General features: G+C 43.4%; 1 protein-coding gene across 1 annotated transcript in view; it reads left to right on the top strand.

Annotated features, from left to right (window-relative positions):
• The window catches only part of casz1 (castor zinc finger 1), a 78,698-nt gene extending 68,784 nt beyond the window's left edge, over positions 1-9,914 (top strand). Inside the window, exons 11-19 of the mRNA XM_022741817.1 lie at positions 430-593; positions 916-1,038; positions 1,146-1,466; positions 1,578-1,776; positions 2,606-2,777; positions 4,358-4,506; positions 5,374-5,608; positions 6,455-6,808; positions 7,590-9,914. Of these exons, the coding sequence (XP_022597538.1) occupies positions 430-593; positions 916-1,038; positions 1,146-1,466; positions 1,578-1,776; positions 2,606-2,777; positions 4,358-4,506; positions 5,374-5,608; positions 6,455-6,808; positions 7,590-8,860 (2,988 nt within the window). The 3' untranslated portion in view covers positions 8,861-9,914. The remainder of the gene's footprint in view (positions 1-429; positions 594-915; positions 1,039-1,145; positions 1,467-1,577; positions 1,777-2,605; positions 2,778-4,357; positions 4,507-5,373; positions 5,609-6,454; positions 6,809-7,589) is intronic.
• Positions 9,915-16,007: the final 6,093 nt, after the last annotated feature.

Below are 16,007 nucleotides of genomic sequence, written 5' to 3'. Positions count from 1 at the left end.
CCCCCCCCCCCCTTCAGGCTTCCCCTCCACACATGTCGTCTTTTAGAGCCTCTCTGTGGGAGAGGTTCGCTTCAGAGCTGCTCTCCTCACAGCACTCATTGAGCCCAGACAGTGGAGGAGCTTGGAGATCTGTTGTCCAACAGCTCCTCGTGTCATGTCAGCTTTTAGGGGTTTGATTCCAGCCACCACATCACATAAAAGGGTTAACAGTTGCTCCCAGAGGACGCTTGGCAAACGCGCTTGGCCTGCACTCAAGCAAAAGCCTGGATGTTTGTATATCTGGCTGCGCTTTTTTGCTTTGCCAAATCATTTGCGTGTGTGTGTGTGTGTGTGTTAACTCTCCCACTCTCACTAACATATGCAAGTGCCCAGCTTACGTATGTTTAGCTAACGCAGCGGCTGGTGCTGTATGTGCTGTGTGTTTCGTAGATGTCACAGGTGAACCCGGCCCTCTTCAACGCCATGAACCTGAAGACAGAGCTGGAGCCGGGGCACGGCAGCGACACCTCAGAGGCAGCACAGTATCTGAACCGAGTGCTGAAGAGGCCCCTGCTAGAAAAACCCACTGAGATCTGGAGGACGTACCTCCGCAGGTATAAAACATACAGGAAGTGCATCGTCGCTGTAGTTGGACTTAACTCATTCATTGTGATAGTGAGAAAGCAGTCAGTGTTTAAAAATACTTTATCTTGAAAACCATTTTCTGTAAGTACTATTCCTCACATACAGTATGACTGGAAAGCCCCTGAAATATAAAGAATCCGGTTTTGCAGGAATTTGAAATGACTTACAGTAAAAAACAGACTTACAGGCAGTAACCGTCAGATGAGGAGTTTAACCACTTTTGCTTTTAGTATTTGTTGTTTAATTGAGAGGGCAGTAAATTTACAGTCTCGATTATCTGTCTATGTCAAGGTTTGACACAGATGACTTCTGTGAAGCGCAGTGTGACTTCCTTCAGAAAGTGCACTTTCACTGCCTGGTGGAAGACTGTGGTGCACTCTTCAGCACTGTGGATGGGGCCATAAAACATGCTAAGTGAGTGTCACAGTGGTTCATGATCGGAAAATATACCCTTACTTTCCACATTTTAGTTTTCAGCTTTATTGATCAACATAAAAATGGGCTTCCATCTCGTTGTTTAGCTTCCACCTCCGAGCCACCTTGAAAGTGAAGTCAGAGCCTCAGTTCGGCGAGGGCAAGGAGTCTGGTGAGGGGGCCCCTCTGCAGCCTGCTGCCCCGGTCTCTATGGCCAACAATCCCTCCATGGATGTGGCACACCTCACCTCCTCCGGTGGCTACAGCTCCCCTCCTCCCTCCCTGCTTGCCTGGAAGCAGCTGACCGGCAGCATCCCTCAGATGTCGGCCTCGATGCCCAACCTGCCAGCCCACTCTCCCCTGGCCACCACCTCTTTGGAGAATGCTAAGCCGCAAGTCAAACCTGGTTTCCTGCAGTTCCAGGAAAAGTATGACAAACCTTTGTGTCTTAATGCATGACAACGGTACAACACGTTTCTCTTTTTTCTTCTTTTTGCTAAGCTGTGATTAAACTGTATTTTCCATTTTCCATCATCCAGTGATCCCTGTTTGGCTACTGACTGTAAGTACTCAAACAAGTTCCACTTCCACTGCTTGTTTGGGAATTGCAAGTATGTGTGCAAGACCTCTGGCAAGGCCGAGTCCCACTGTTTGGACCACATCAACCCCAGCAACAACCTGGTCAACATCCGTGATCAGTTCTCCTACTACTCTCTCCAGTGTCTCTGTCCCAACCAGGTGAGTGGGACTTGATAACTCAGCCAGGAGCTGAATCACCCACTGTCATCTCCCAGAGATTTCTAAGCATGAAGTATGCTATCTATTAGACCAGTATTTGAGGTTATTTGACTCAAGGCTTTCACAACCGCCGCTCCCCGTCTTCCATCTCTGCTGAAAAAGACAGTCGACTCACCCCAGTAATGCCTGTTTATATGTCAATGATGTCATTTTGACTGCCGCATTCTCCTCTCAGAAAAGGCCAATTTAGCTGATATTACCCAATAAATCATTGTCACTTGCACAGTAAACAAGGCTGTCTGGAATAGGGCAAAAATCAGGGGAATGCTTCGCAAATGAAACCTAAATGGCAGCCCCTGCCTGCTCTCATGAGCCCGTATTTGGAAAACCGTTTAAATGAATTCATTAATGTGTCGAAAATCACCCCTCTCACAAAAAGTCCCCCCCCCCTCCTCCCGCTCCCTCCTCCTCCTCCTCCTCCTCCCTTCTTCCTCCTCCCCCTCGTCTCCATCTCCTGAACTGAGCAGATCTTATTTGGCCCGGTCCTTTGGGATGGGGGCCTCACAAACAGATGGTGGTGTACATACATGTTAGAAAGGAGGGGTGTTTGTGGGAAGTTTGGAAAAAAAAAATGTAATCATACTTAGAAATGTGGGATGTTCCAAATGACCAGAGAGGAAAGGACTGTGAGGTGTTGATTGTGTTTTTTTTGGAGAAACTGTGTGTACTGTTCACTTTAAAGATCAAATCGTATTAATCCTCTCTTTTGGCTTTCAAACATTCGCCACATTTGACTCATGAAATTGGAAATTGTGTGTCTCCACCGCAGCACTGCGAGTTCAGAATGAGGGGCCACTATCACTGTCTGCGGCCCGGCTGCTTCTTTGTCACTAACATCACCACCAAGCTGCCGTGGCACATCAAGAAGCACGAGAAGGCAGAGCGCCGCGCCGCCAATGGTTTCAAGTATTTCACCAAGAGGGAGGAGTGTGGAAGGCCGGGTAAGGAAAAAATCCTTCCGATGTGATGTAGAAGTTTTGGCCTGCTGTCTCTCTTCTGTTGTTCTCTCTACATCACCCTACATGTCAGCACGAACACTCCAGCTTTTCATAATATTTTGCCAGCAGAGATGTGGTGGATTAAAGGTGTTAAATTGAGAAAGATGTAGATTGATTTTTGGCGGCTGTTGCAAGAGGATATTCTCTGTGTATACAGAGGGAGAGCGACCAGTGTTGGCAAACAGTGTCGAGCTATTTGAGTGGTTTAAGAGGCATGAAACAGGTCTGCCTCATAGGTTTTGTTGCTGTGTTTTGCATATTCACAATGGCACCTCAAGTCCCAAAGGTAGTCTTGCCTGTACTATATGAGCAATAACGTCAAAGGGGGCAATCACATCCAGGTTGTTTTCTTCTTCCTTTTGCCCCTGTCAGAAATGAGCAATTAGGTTTGTGTTTGTTAATTATCCGGCTTGTCTGGTTTAGCCTGTTTGTGTTCTGAAGCTGCGCCTCACAGCCACCGCTGCCATCGCACAGAAATGAATTAAAAGTGATCTGTTTTTTTCAGGCGGTTACACAAGCTTTTCAGATCGCAGAAACAAAGCAAACAAAAACAGGCCCTAAACAGCTGTTTTTTGTCCCCAGCCTGATCTGCCAACTGTATTGTTCGGGCTGGGGGAAAAACAGAAAGGATTACCATCGCTAGCACTCCAGTCATAAAGAATTGATGGGTTGCCAGTATCCATGGCAGCAACATTAAACTGAACACAGCTGATGATGTTACCTGGTTTCTGTCTCACAAAAGACTCCTCATGTCAGGGGGGTTACTGTTATTTGCCCAACTTTGCGTGTTTAAAACGTTGTGTGTGCGAAAGCTATTTGATGACACAGACATGTTGTGCTCTTAAACTGGGTGCCATGGTTACTGACATGCTAGCACCTGCCCAGCATGTTACTCTTTCAATTATTTCTGCCTGCTTTTATATAATGGTATTTGATTAACAGGCACAAAACAGAACATTCATTTAATTTGAAATCATAAAGCAATTAGACCCAGACCGGTTAAAACATGAGAAAAGAACAGAAGAGTATGCAGCAGACAGCAGTACAATTGAGAACAAAAGGAAAAATGACAATGGAGATACTTTGAAAAATGAATTTAATATGGTAATAATTGTATATTTACTTTGGTTTGCAGGGGTGTGTGCATTATTGGCCCACAGAAAATGAGAATTTATTTATGTAAATTCCTAATTGAATAAAGCATGTCAGTGTAATAAAAGAGCTCCACAGGTTTAGTGCACAGAAGCCTTGACTTGCTCAGTGTGACACCGGAGTGATCTAATATTCCTCCTACATGTGCACTTCCAAACACTTTGAAACCCGATCCCTCTTTTGTCAGAGCTATATCATGAAATTAAAAAAACCTAAAAATATTTCACTTCGTGTTTGATCTAATCACAACACCGTCACACTGATAATATTGCATTTACTACCGTAGCTGTGCTCAGACGCTTCACAATGAGTGCAAGACAAATTAATCTGCAAGTGGAGAGTTTACAACTGTAGCTCTTTTCTTTTTGCAGGTTGTAAGTATAACCAGGTCAACAGCCATTTCCACTGCATCCGCGAGGGTTGCCAGTTCTCCTTCCTGCTCAAACACCAGATGACCTCACACGCACGCAAACACATGAGGCGGATGCTGGGGAAGAACTTTGACAGAGTCCCATCCCAGGTACAAACACACAAACGGTCATATATGACACACACCATTCGGAAAAGCGTAATTATCTGAAAATACGGGCTTAACACCTCATTGAACAAAAACAGGTGTTGAATAGTTTATTGACATGTATTCCAACAAAGCCAAGTACCTCACACACCCTTTAGCTGACAGATTATATAGGGTACGGGCTCTTTGCCTTTGGACCTACTGTATGCATTTATGTAGTGTAGATATTTAGGTCTTTTTTCTCATTAATAAAGCTCATCAGTTTAGTTTTCTGCAAGTTTTCACCAAAAACACTGAGACATTTTAAAAGGAACAGATTTTCTCCCAAATTTTAAAAGACACACAGTTGCTGTAGTTGGTAGAAGTAGTGCAAGAGGATGATAAAAAAAAGGTCTCCATCCAACAAGCAGAGTGCAGACATGTTCAGGGACTGATCTTATTGCAGATTTTTTAAAAATCGTGAATATAGTTGGTTGTTTTTTTGTTTTTTTTTATCTCACTTCCTGTTCTATGAAGACTACTGCTCATATCCTGTCATACCAGCCGCTGACAAATCACTCATGACTTTCTATTGATGAAATTTTTCACACTGGAGTGTACTCAATTCTCCAACTTAACCTTTACAGTACATCCTGTGCCATGCACGGATTTAAATATGTGGATTTTCTAGTTCTGTTTGTTCTGTTTTTTTCCATTTTGAAGTCTACATATAATGACAGAAGTGCCAGTTTCATTCTTTCAAAATACGTTTGATGTTCTGAGAAATGCTTGGTTGTCAGCCAAGAGCCAACACCTGCATTAATGACACGTTATATCCAAAGATGTTTGTTTCGAATGTAAGCTTTAAAAAGAAGATGGTATGTTTTCCAGGTAATGCCACTCGGCCAGAGGGCAGATGATATGCAGCATGCGTCTGGCATGATGTCCGGGTCCATGGGGTCCCAGCCTGGTATGACCTCCAGCTTCTCCTCCACCGCCATGGATGAGACTGATGATTACATGGACTACATGGGAGGAGGCAGCCCTTTGGGCCTCTCCTCCGAATCCTCCAACCAGGACCGGAGCTGCACCAGCACACCTGTAGGCAACGATGGCTCTCCAGCAGGTGAGACTATGTAAAAAAATAAATAAATAAATAAAAAGAGCTGACAGGTGTGGCAGCATGTAGAGCTTTGATATAGTTTAGGTGAATCGTTTCTACTCTTACATTCAGCATTGTACATAACGCTTTGCTCAGTCCACACTCATCAGTCCACCTTACCCAGAAAACCAGCAACTTGTCATTTCATGCATTCTTAAGTCAGGATTTAGTAGTTTGACTTTAATCAATAACATCAATCATATTAAATGAGGTTGATGATATTGCTGTATTGTTATGATTCGTGGACAAAATCTTTTGCAGTTTGCGTGCTCATCCTCATAAAACATCCATTTTGTACATCAGTGGTTTGAGTTATTGCACTGTATGTAGCTTATTACATTTTCCTTTGGCCAGAGATCATCCCTGTGGCTTTATGTCTACTTTAGCACTTTTAGTGGGTTGAATTGTGGGAGAAAGGAAAGGAAAGGAGAAACAGACTCTTTTTCCTCAAACTTACTGAATAAAAGGTTTCTCCTCTGCTTATTTCTGAGTCTGAGCCTGCCTGTGATTTTCACTTTTCTCCATGTGTTGCCAATATTATCCACTACACTCATCATTGTTGTTTTGGCGGGTGTTTGGGTTACTTGTCTTGAATGGGCCTCATTTTGTATCATTCTCTTATCTTTTATCTTTCCCTTTTTACCTCCCATCCCTCTGTGTGTGTGTGTGTGTGTTTGTATGTGCGTGTGTGTGTGTGTGTATGTGTGTGTGCGCGCGACTTGGCCCTTGTCTTTGTGTGTGTACCCGTCTGTGTGTTTTTTCCCCCCTCTTGTCTGTCCTTCACTCTCTCTGGTCAACCTGTCTCTCCAGGACAAGGCTGCCCCGCCACCACTTCTGCTCCTACCACCCCTGCTGACACTAGCGCTACCCAAAATGCACCTCCTTCTTCCCCTCCTCCTCCACCACCACCACCCCTTCCTCTCTCCGCTCCTCAGCCTGGTCTCCAGTCCCAGGCCCCATCCCTCTCCCCTGCTCTCCTCCGACCTCCTCTCCCCTCACTCCCATACCTCCTCTCTCCATCCTGTCTGTCATACTCTCTGCTCAGCGCCTCTCTGGGAGCCACTCGGAGTGTTGTCATGCCAACCAACACACCAGCTTTCAGCCCCATCATTGCCACTCCGTCTCCGGTTAAAAATGACGTCCCTATAGTACAGGATGCTGCAGGTACTTATCCCCGGCGCAAACCAACACTGCAGCTGTCACTCTGAATTGAGTCCTGTGCAGCATTTAACTGTGTGATCCAGCCCCTCTCTGCAGTTCTGTTGTAGAAAGACCAGAAAGTAAACGGGGCTTTCCAGCATGCAAAGAGACAATGTTTATGTAGGAATGATGAAACATGCATGCTTATTGAGTTGGTACAGTATCAGAACAAATGTGTATAATTACTTCACTTACACCTTTGTGCGTGCTTTCACTTTTAGTATTACAAGGATTTAGAGACAGAGCAGTAAATTTGGAACCTGTAGTATGAAGCCCGGGCCTTGCTTAGCTTACATTAACAAGGCTGCATCAGCAGCATTTTAATCACGCTTTAAGTTTTATCGAGGCCCACTGCTTCCTGTCTTGCAGAACAGGGATCACATCATTAGCAGTGACCCAAGGGTGTTTCAAAAGGTGGGTGCCCCTCATAAAACAACATGGAGATAAGAGGGTCGGTTAAGACCCACAGCTCCGCCTCTGTTTGGAGGCTGGAGACACCCTGTAAAAGTGTCATGTTCCAAAGTCAATCTATCATTTTCCCTCTCCTTTAATCATTCTGGGAGTTAGGAATAAAAAATTTGTTGCTCTCTGTGCTTACTCAGCTGTGAACCACTTCGGGCTGAGTAAGGTCGCATATTAGAGTTTCAACCAGGAGGGTCTCGCAGTCTAATTTGCTTGTAGTTTGTGGGTTTTACTTTGTGAACCAGCTGATTATTCTTTAATGTGCTTCCCTCCTTTCTTTCAGGCAACACCATCTCCATCCCCACGGCCACGGGTGCAAAAAAGCGCTTCTGGATCATTGAGGACATGTCACCATTCGGCAAGCGCCGCAAGACTGCGTCGTCACGTAAGATGCTGGATGAGGGGATGATGCTGGAGGGCTTTCGGCGCTATGACCTCTATGAGAACTGCAAGGACTCAAGTTGCCAGTTTTCTCTGAAGGTGACCCACTACCACTGCACACGTGAGAACTGTGGCTACAAGTTCTGCGGCCGCACCCACATGTACAAGCACGCGCAGCACCACGACCGCGTGGACAACCTGGTCCTGGATGACTTCAAGCGCTTCAAATCCTCGCTCAGCTGCAACTTCCCTGACTGCCAGTTTTCAGGCAACAGCACCCACTTCCACTGTCTGCGCTGTGGCTTCCGCTGCACCGACAGCACCAAGGTGACGGCCCACCGCAAGCACCACGGCAAGCAAGATGTGATCAGTGCCGCTGGCTTCTGCCAGTTCAGCTCCAGCGCTGATTGTGAGGTTCCCGACTGCAAATATAAGCTCAAGTGCTCACACTTCCACTGCACCTTCCCCGAGTGTAAGCACACGGTGGTGGGCATGTCCCAGATGGACTCCCACAAGAGAAAGCACGAGAAGCAGGAGCGGGGTGAGCTGCCGTCTGTGTCACCCAAACAGGAGGCAGTGCACCACCTGGGAGGAAGTGTGTCAGTGGTCCCTCCAGCCTCCATGGGTCTTACTTCCTCACCCAGTGGCCTCCATGTGCTGTCCCACAACATTAACAGCAGTGCTCCCTCCATGCTGTACCCAACAGGCGACCTGGGGTCTGACTATAACCACCCGTACCCGCCGTCCTCCATCAGCCTGGACAGCTCCCTCAACCTGGGCACCGACACCAGCAGCTCCCTGTTCTTCCTGAAGAACGCAGCCGGTCTGGGTCTCAGCGACTCACTGGACCTCAGCAAGAAGATTCACCACGATGCAGTGCGATCTGGCCACAACCCCACACCCCCGCTGGGTCTGCCGGCAGCTCAGGACGACACCACAGGAACGTCTGGAGAAGCTGAAGACGACCTGTCGCCAGAAGAGGAGGCGCAGGCAGAGGAGGAGGAAGAAGAGGACGAGGAGGAAGAGGAGGAGGCAGAGGAGGATCTCAACACTGATTCAAATGATGATTCGATGGCGGAGCCTGACGGTGAAAAGGACAATGATGAGAGTTTTGATGCTTCCGTTAACCACACTGATACTTCCCAACTGGAAAAGCAAGACGCTGACCCATGAAAAAAAAAACTAGCAGTGACTGTAGGAACTGAAGAAAAACCCTGTGTACTATGAACAAAACAAAAATGAAAGTGGCCTCATTTATCATGTTTAGAGACTTCAGATGACAACAAAAAACAACAACAGCGTGGAGAAAATGATGGCCCAAAATGATTTATTATGATGTTTACAAGATGACCAACATTATTAATTCAATTATGCATTAAAAAATATGAACGGAGACACAGAATTAGGCCCTGTTTTACACACGGGGCAGCAATGTAAAGCATTTTACTACACATCAGTCTTTTTGTGTGCGTGCATGTTTGAGTTTAATTTATTTTTATTTTTTTCACTTTTTTGTGTGTGGAAAAAAAAAACGTTAGAAAAACAAAAACAAATCTCTCTATATAACTATATATGTAAGTGTGTGTGTGAACGATGATATACAAAAGGAAATTGCTGGCACAGACGACATGAACTGCAGGGCCGCGGATCCATAGAAAAAGGGACGTGAATCACTAAGGGGAAACAGGATGCGTTCAAACATTTGATCTTTGATCTTTCTTTCTGTATTAATATTATATTATTAATTATAATTATTATTATTATTAGACACAGAGAGAAAGGGGGTGACATTGTGCTTCTTCCCATCTCTCTCAGGTGTTTTTCTTTGTTCTCAATGACATGTGGAATTGACCAGTAACTGTTCGGTCGGTCTCAGCTGCAGTTGGGCGTCCAGCAGGTCGCCAGTCTCGACAGTTCTCTCTGACATTCTGCTAGAAATGTTCTACTAGCACCAAAACCAAGCTCAGCCCTTGTAATTTTACACCCCCTGTGGAGGAATCAAGTTTGTGTGTGGATAGTGCACTTTTATATTAGCTGACCACGATGATACCGATGATGATGATGATGATTATGATGATGATGATGATGATAGATAACTCATAAGCATATTTAAAAATATTTTTGTTACCATTTGCATCTTTGCATTACAATGTCGTTTTGTTGTGTTGTTAGTCAGAAGCATATCGATCTGTAAGCGGGCGAGGTCGTGATTAACGGCTGTTGAGTCGGGAGGGGTTGGGGGGGCGTGGAGGGAGGTGTGGGGGCAGGGGCGGGTGGGTGGGTTCAGACTGACCAGAGGAAACAGTGAGTCACTCAGATGCAGCGTCACGGGGGCAACAGAGGAAGCGTCAGGGAGTGTGTTTTATGTTGAAAATGTACAGACCGAAAATGTCTCAACAGCATTTTGTTTTCCATTCACTATGGCTGTGGTTGAGCTCCTGTTGTAACGGTTTTTATTTAATATTTATGTGACCTTCCAATGAGAATTTTTTAGGGTGTTATTGCACTTTTTAGGTTCATTTTTACCGTCTGAAAAAAAAAAAATGATATATATCTTTTAACAGGGATTTTGCTTTAAAGATGTTGTTTTAGTTCACTTTTGCTTTAATGCACAAATAGATGTTAGTGTGACAAAGAACCGTTGTTCTGTGATTTATTTAAGACTGGGTTTTATTTTGCTTCTGTGATTGGACAGTTTGAAAAAAAAAAAAAAAAGAAAACGGGTGCGCCAGAAAAACAGTGCCCTGACAAGAAACACTAATATGGACTGTGATTTAAATTAATTCTTAAGAAGTTCATGGCAATGCTCACTTACTGTAGTACTAAATTATAAATCTGTCAAAGCCACCCTGGTTTATATTGAGCGGATATGTACGACCGAGGAGTGGACACACTGATCATGAATTATCTCCTGAGCTTGGCATTGGAAATAAATGATCATTATATAGGGAATAATAATGTGTGTAAATGATATTCCTCCAGATATTGTTTTGAGAAGAAAAAAAGGTTGTACAGTATTTTCCTCTGTAAAAAATAACTATATATGAACAAAATGCTCTTTGATGAACAGCTTCCTTTAAAAAGAAAACCGTAAAAAGGAGAAATGAATAATAAAAAGTTAGAAATTCAAATAGCCTCATTATAGTTTGCTTGTGTGCGTGACCTTTTTTAATTACCCCAGACTTTTGGAAAAAGTTGTTGATACTATAACATTGGCAGAATCCGTTATGATATTTGCAGTATATTTTTTTTCTTTTTCCAAACTATGTCAGAAGCTCAAACTAAAATACACTGATTTGAATTCATTCATTGATGTTTCTGTTTTATTTAACGACTCGTTTTATTCATTGTCATTTTTCTGTGTGTGTGTGTGTGTGTTTGTGTGTGTGTGTGTGTTTTTTTTTTTTCCTCATTAATTGAAATTCTTGGTTTATATTTACTTTGCTGTGGGCATGCCTCGTTCACAGACTGAACTGTCTCCCGGGACTCTGTTGCAAAGCAGAGGCATTACTACATTTGTTTGTTTTCTCATCATTTGCTGAGATAACTGTAGGGGCTGGGAGACGCTGTGCACTTGAATTTATTTTGTGTGTGTGTGTGTGTGTGTGTGTTTGTGTACGTGTGTGTGACGGTGTAAAATAGCAGGATTTGTAAAAAGTTGAAAATAAAGAAACTATAATTATTATAATAATACAAATGTAGTGCTTGGTAGTGCTTCAGCCTGAGGATATTCTGGGTGACGTGTGGAGGGGGAAAGGTGCTGCTTGGACGACAGCAGGGCAAAAGGTCACAGCAGCAATCTCTGTCTCTCTTTCTATCTGTAGGTGACACTATTGAAGTGTGTGTGTGTGTGTGTGTGTCCCTGAGAGAGAGACAGATAGGCTGCAACTATAAGAACACAGACCTGTGGCTCCGTCCCAGCTGCTCAGAGCTTCGATTCATATTTCATGACCTTGTTCGTCTTTTCCTGCTTTGTTCTGCTTTAAATTCAACTGGGACACTTTTTTTGTCACAGAATTTGAAAAAAACGAAAAAAAAAAAAACAAAACATCTGCATCCATGCAGGTAGAAAAATCAACAATATTTGTTGTTGGGGTCGCCCGTTGTTCACGCTTGACTTTCTGGTGCAAGAACAAGATCAGAGCTGAGGACCATTAGGGAGATTTAGAGGCCTGCTACTGCTAACAAGATGGCTCTCTGTGTCTTGTTCAGTGTTAACAGGGCACATTTACACATTTATTTATCTATTTTTTTTTTCAAGTTCTGTTTTTTTTTTTTTTTTGCCTTGAGCCATGTGCTGGGTTTTCCTCCCACTCCCTCATGTCACCCAGTGGTCAGTGTGCTGGTTCTGTCTGTCCCCTCGTCTACAGCTGTTCCTGTCCTTCCTCCTTCTCTTCCTTGTGATGTTTTTTTTTAATAAAAAAAAAAAAAAAAAAGGAGAAAAAAAACACGGGAAAAGGCATCACCATCTGTCAGCCAGCTGGCATCCTGTATATAATCTACCAGAAAAAAAGAGAATAAACATGAAAATTATATTACACAAAAACCAGACGGAAACGACCTCCAAATCCTGCATAGACTGCTGCTGAAACAACAGATCATTTTACTGTTTTAATTAACAGAGTAAAAAGGATGGTATAAAAAAGTGGTGGGGAAATAAACTGAGATGTATTTCCACTGCTGGAAAAATGTAATATGAAAGCCGCCTGCTTACTGCAGTGTAGTGGCATAAACAGAGCAACATTTTAGACTTTGTAAAATATATTGCACTTTTGGACTAAAAGCCATCTCCCGTTAGCGTTCAATTTGGCTAGATTCATGAGACATTTTATATGAGAAGTAGACAATGAAGCAATTTTTTAAAAAGTCTCTGCTTGAATTTGTTGCCCTCAGCACTACTATTCATTCTAGTCCTATTGCTTTCTTCCACTTGGATACAGTGCTGTTCATCTTCATTGTGCTATATTTATGTTTTTCTTCTGTTTCTGCATGTCTTATGCAAAGATTGAGCTTTTCACTCAGTGAAATAAAAACATACTGAACGACTTTAGGCCTGTTTTCAGTGTCAATGTGTTTTTCAATGTCAAAGAAAAGTACAACGTATCTCTCAACAGACGCGTGCTTTCTGCCGTCTCACAAAGCACCTCCAAGTCGTATACGTTGTATATACGAGTGCCAACAGTGTGTGTGGTGGGGGTGTGTGTGTGTGCCGGCCATGGCTGACATGCAGTCGGTTGATGTGCCAGGAACAGGTTGAGTGAGAGTGTGAGCAGCGTGGAGAGGCAACAGTCGGGGCTGGGAGCACATACGACAGGTGTGCACTGCATATGTGGTCACATGATGCCTATAAGGCAGATTAGGGCCCAAACAGATGAAGCGCTGCTTAATGGCAGCTTTTATTAAGTTCACAAAGCGTGGAGGGAGGGGGTGAACAGAGGAAAAGCAGGTGGCTGGGCCTGTGCACTCCTAGATGAAGACAGATATTGTACAGTGGAGTCTGAAGAGGGTAGCCACTGTGGAAGGATTTATGGAGATTTGCCCGCCCTGGACTCGCCGCCTGCCTGTTCCCGAATCCTGCACTAATAGCCAGAGAGCGAGAGCTGGAAAAACTCAGAGAGAAAAATGTGCCAGTCGCGAAGCCAGAGAGTTATCATATAAGATGAGATGAAACTATAATGATACCTGTGAGAACAGTCAGTCACTGCCACAACAAAAAGTAAAAGAAAAAAGTGCAAAGGTTACAGATTTAAGATTATAAGTGCCAAGATAACTATCATGAGCATGTGACCTGCATTTTAAAATGAGTGCACATTTTACATTACGAGTGCATTTGTAAAAAATGACAAATGAGAGAAACATCAGATGTGTGAGGGAAACTATAAAATGTCTATACATAACATGCAAAACATTAATATATTCACAATATTAGTTTAAATAGAAGTGTTGAGACATGAAGATGTGCATTGTAATGACACATTATCAACATAAATACTGTACATCCACCCAGTGATGTGTCAAGATAAATAAAACGTGCAGGTTTGTGTACACACATGATTACATTTCCATTTAGAGAGCTATAAATGGAGGTACAACATGAAGCCAGCAGAAAACGCTTGCACGGTGCATACTTATGTCTGCTCTCTTTATCACTATATTGTGAACATAACTGAGGATGCAGGTGTTGGATCTACAGAAAAAGGCAGTCGGGGCACGCAGGCTCTGATTGGCTGAGTCTGTTTGGACTGTACGTATTGTACAGTGTGACGGCTGCCAACATGAAGGAGCACCTCCAGTGCTGTGTGTCAGGGCCTGAGACAGATACTTCAGTGAGATGTGATGTCTGCAGTACAGTTCAGTTTAGTCCACATCTCTCCGCACTCACCGCCTCCAGGCATACACCACTGAAACAGACTGTTCGCTGCTCTGTTAATCTGTCAGTTCTGTTGAGGCTTCTCTGCACACATGATTTTGAGCTTTTTTTCTTTCTGGAAGTTAAATTGTTCCTGAAGCAGACATGATTCCTCTAATTTATCCCTCAACAGGTGAATGAAAAGAAAAAAGAAAAGAAATTTGTGGCTGGATCAATATTTATATTAAGAATGGGTCACATGATTACTTATGTGAAAGGGGTTGCACCCCACAGAGAATGATCACCTGATTATAGTTCCCTTCAACTCTACACAGCATTTTAGCATCTTCCAACTCAACTGTTTCGACTGTTCAGCCTCAATTTTACAGTTTGACTCTCAGCTGTTCTGATAAACCCACTGTACACAACATGCTCCGCAGCCGATGACAAACACACAACGTTAACAACCGGGCGCTGAACATAGCGGAGCATTCAGCAGCGAAAGAGACATTTTCTTCAGGAGTTGGTCGAGACCAAACACAGAGCTAAAAGACAGTGAATGTTGGACTTAGATTCATCAGGTTCATCACGAACGCGACTCAAATTGAACACTGATGTTGCTCTGTATTTGCTGGATGTGCAAATGAGCCATTTTTCTAATTTTGCCACGTGATAAAATGCCAGTTTTGTGTTTGCAGCTTGTTTCCCCCAAGTGGCAAAAAATAAATAATTAAATAAATAAATCAGGTAATGCAGATTTAGGATTGGGTGAGGTCGTTATCAGCAGTTCATGACGAAAGAAATCGTGATTTTTTAGCTCATCCAAACACTCCCAACCTCGCTGGCTAGGTAGCTGCAGCAGGGGATGGTAAAAATTTGATCATCTTTGTAATCAAGAACTCCAAATTCTTGACTCAAGACAGTTTACGTCAACATTAAAGTTATCATAACGACCGGCAGCTCGGTCTTTTCTGAAAGCTCTGATACATCTTCTTCACTGTAGACGCCTTGTCTCTGCCAAACGCCATCGTTCAAGGTGATTAAACCAAATTTACTAGATAAAGTGCCATATTGTCAATTCGCTGTATTCAACACCCTCATACAACCGACTCTGCAATCGTACAACTATCTTGACTTGAGCGACCTGGGAATCTTTTCCATCTTTACCATCCATCGCAAAAGGAACGCAGCAAAAGTAACAAGAAAGTGCAAAATGATAAAGAAGTGTGTGTAATAACTGGACCGCTCAGCATATTGTTCACACTTCATTAAAAATCGAATTTGAGGAGTCAAAATAAACATGTGTCAGTGTCATGTTAATGTGACAAATAAATATTGGACCATATATAATTCTCAATAATATAGATATAACAGCCTCAAAAATATTGCCATCAGTATCATTTGGGGGTTTCTCCCCTGAAAATACACCAAGTCATGAAATACTCAAAGACAGCGGCAACAACAACTCTCTGCTTGCAGTTCCTGAGAACATGAGAACTTAAAACAGGCTGACTGAGACAGTAAAACGTTTTGGCTTCAGCAGTTGATATTTAACTCATCCAGTGAGACTATTTCTGCCCAGAATGCGGCAGGGAAAGTTTTTATAACAATGCCCCCGGGCTTCCCATCTTAACAATGCAAAAATGAGGCACAGGCCACGAACAGAGAAAAGCCCTTTGCATAAAATGAATCACCTGCCCCGGTATCATATCTTTGTCATCAGAGTAGCTTGCTGTTGATAGGCGGCCCCACAGGTATACAGTATATCATGTGTCGTGTATATATGACATGGCTGCTCCGCTCATTTTACTGCTTCATTGACCCATTTATAGTTCCCGTTTTTAGGATGTGATGTTTCCCCTCATCTCTCTCAGCACTCTGCCCTGGTTAGGCAGGGCAGAGACCTCTTTTTAAATCCGGTTGCCCTTTGCAATAGATGTTCATTTATCTATTTTTGCATGTGTATGGGCT

The sequence above is a fragment of the Seriola dumerili genome, unplaced genomic scaffold (genome assembly GCF_002260705.1).
Source record: "Seriola dumerili isolate Sdu_G_001 unplaced genomic scaffold, Sdu_1.0 BDQW01000056.1, whole genome shotgun sequence".
NCBI classification, from domain to species: Eukaryota; Metazoa; Chordata; class Actinopteri; order Carangiformes; family Carangidae; genus Seriola; species Seriola dumerili.
This window is presented reverse-complemented; position numbering and strand designations above follow the sequence as displayed.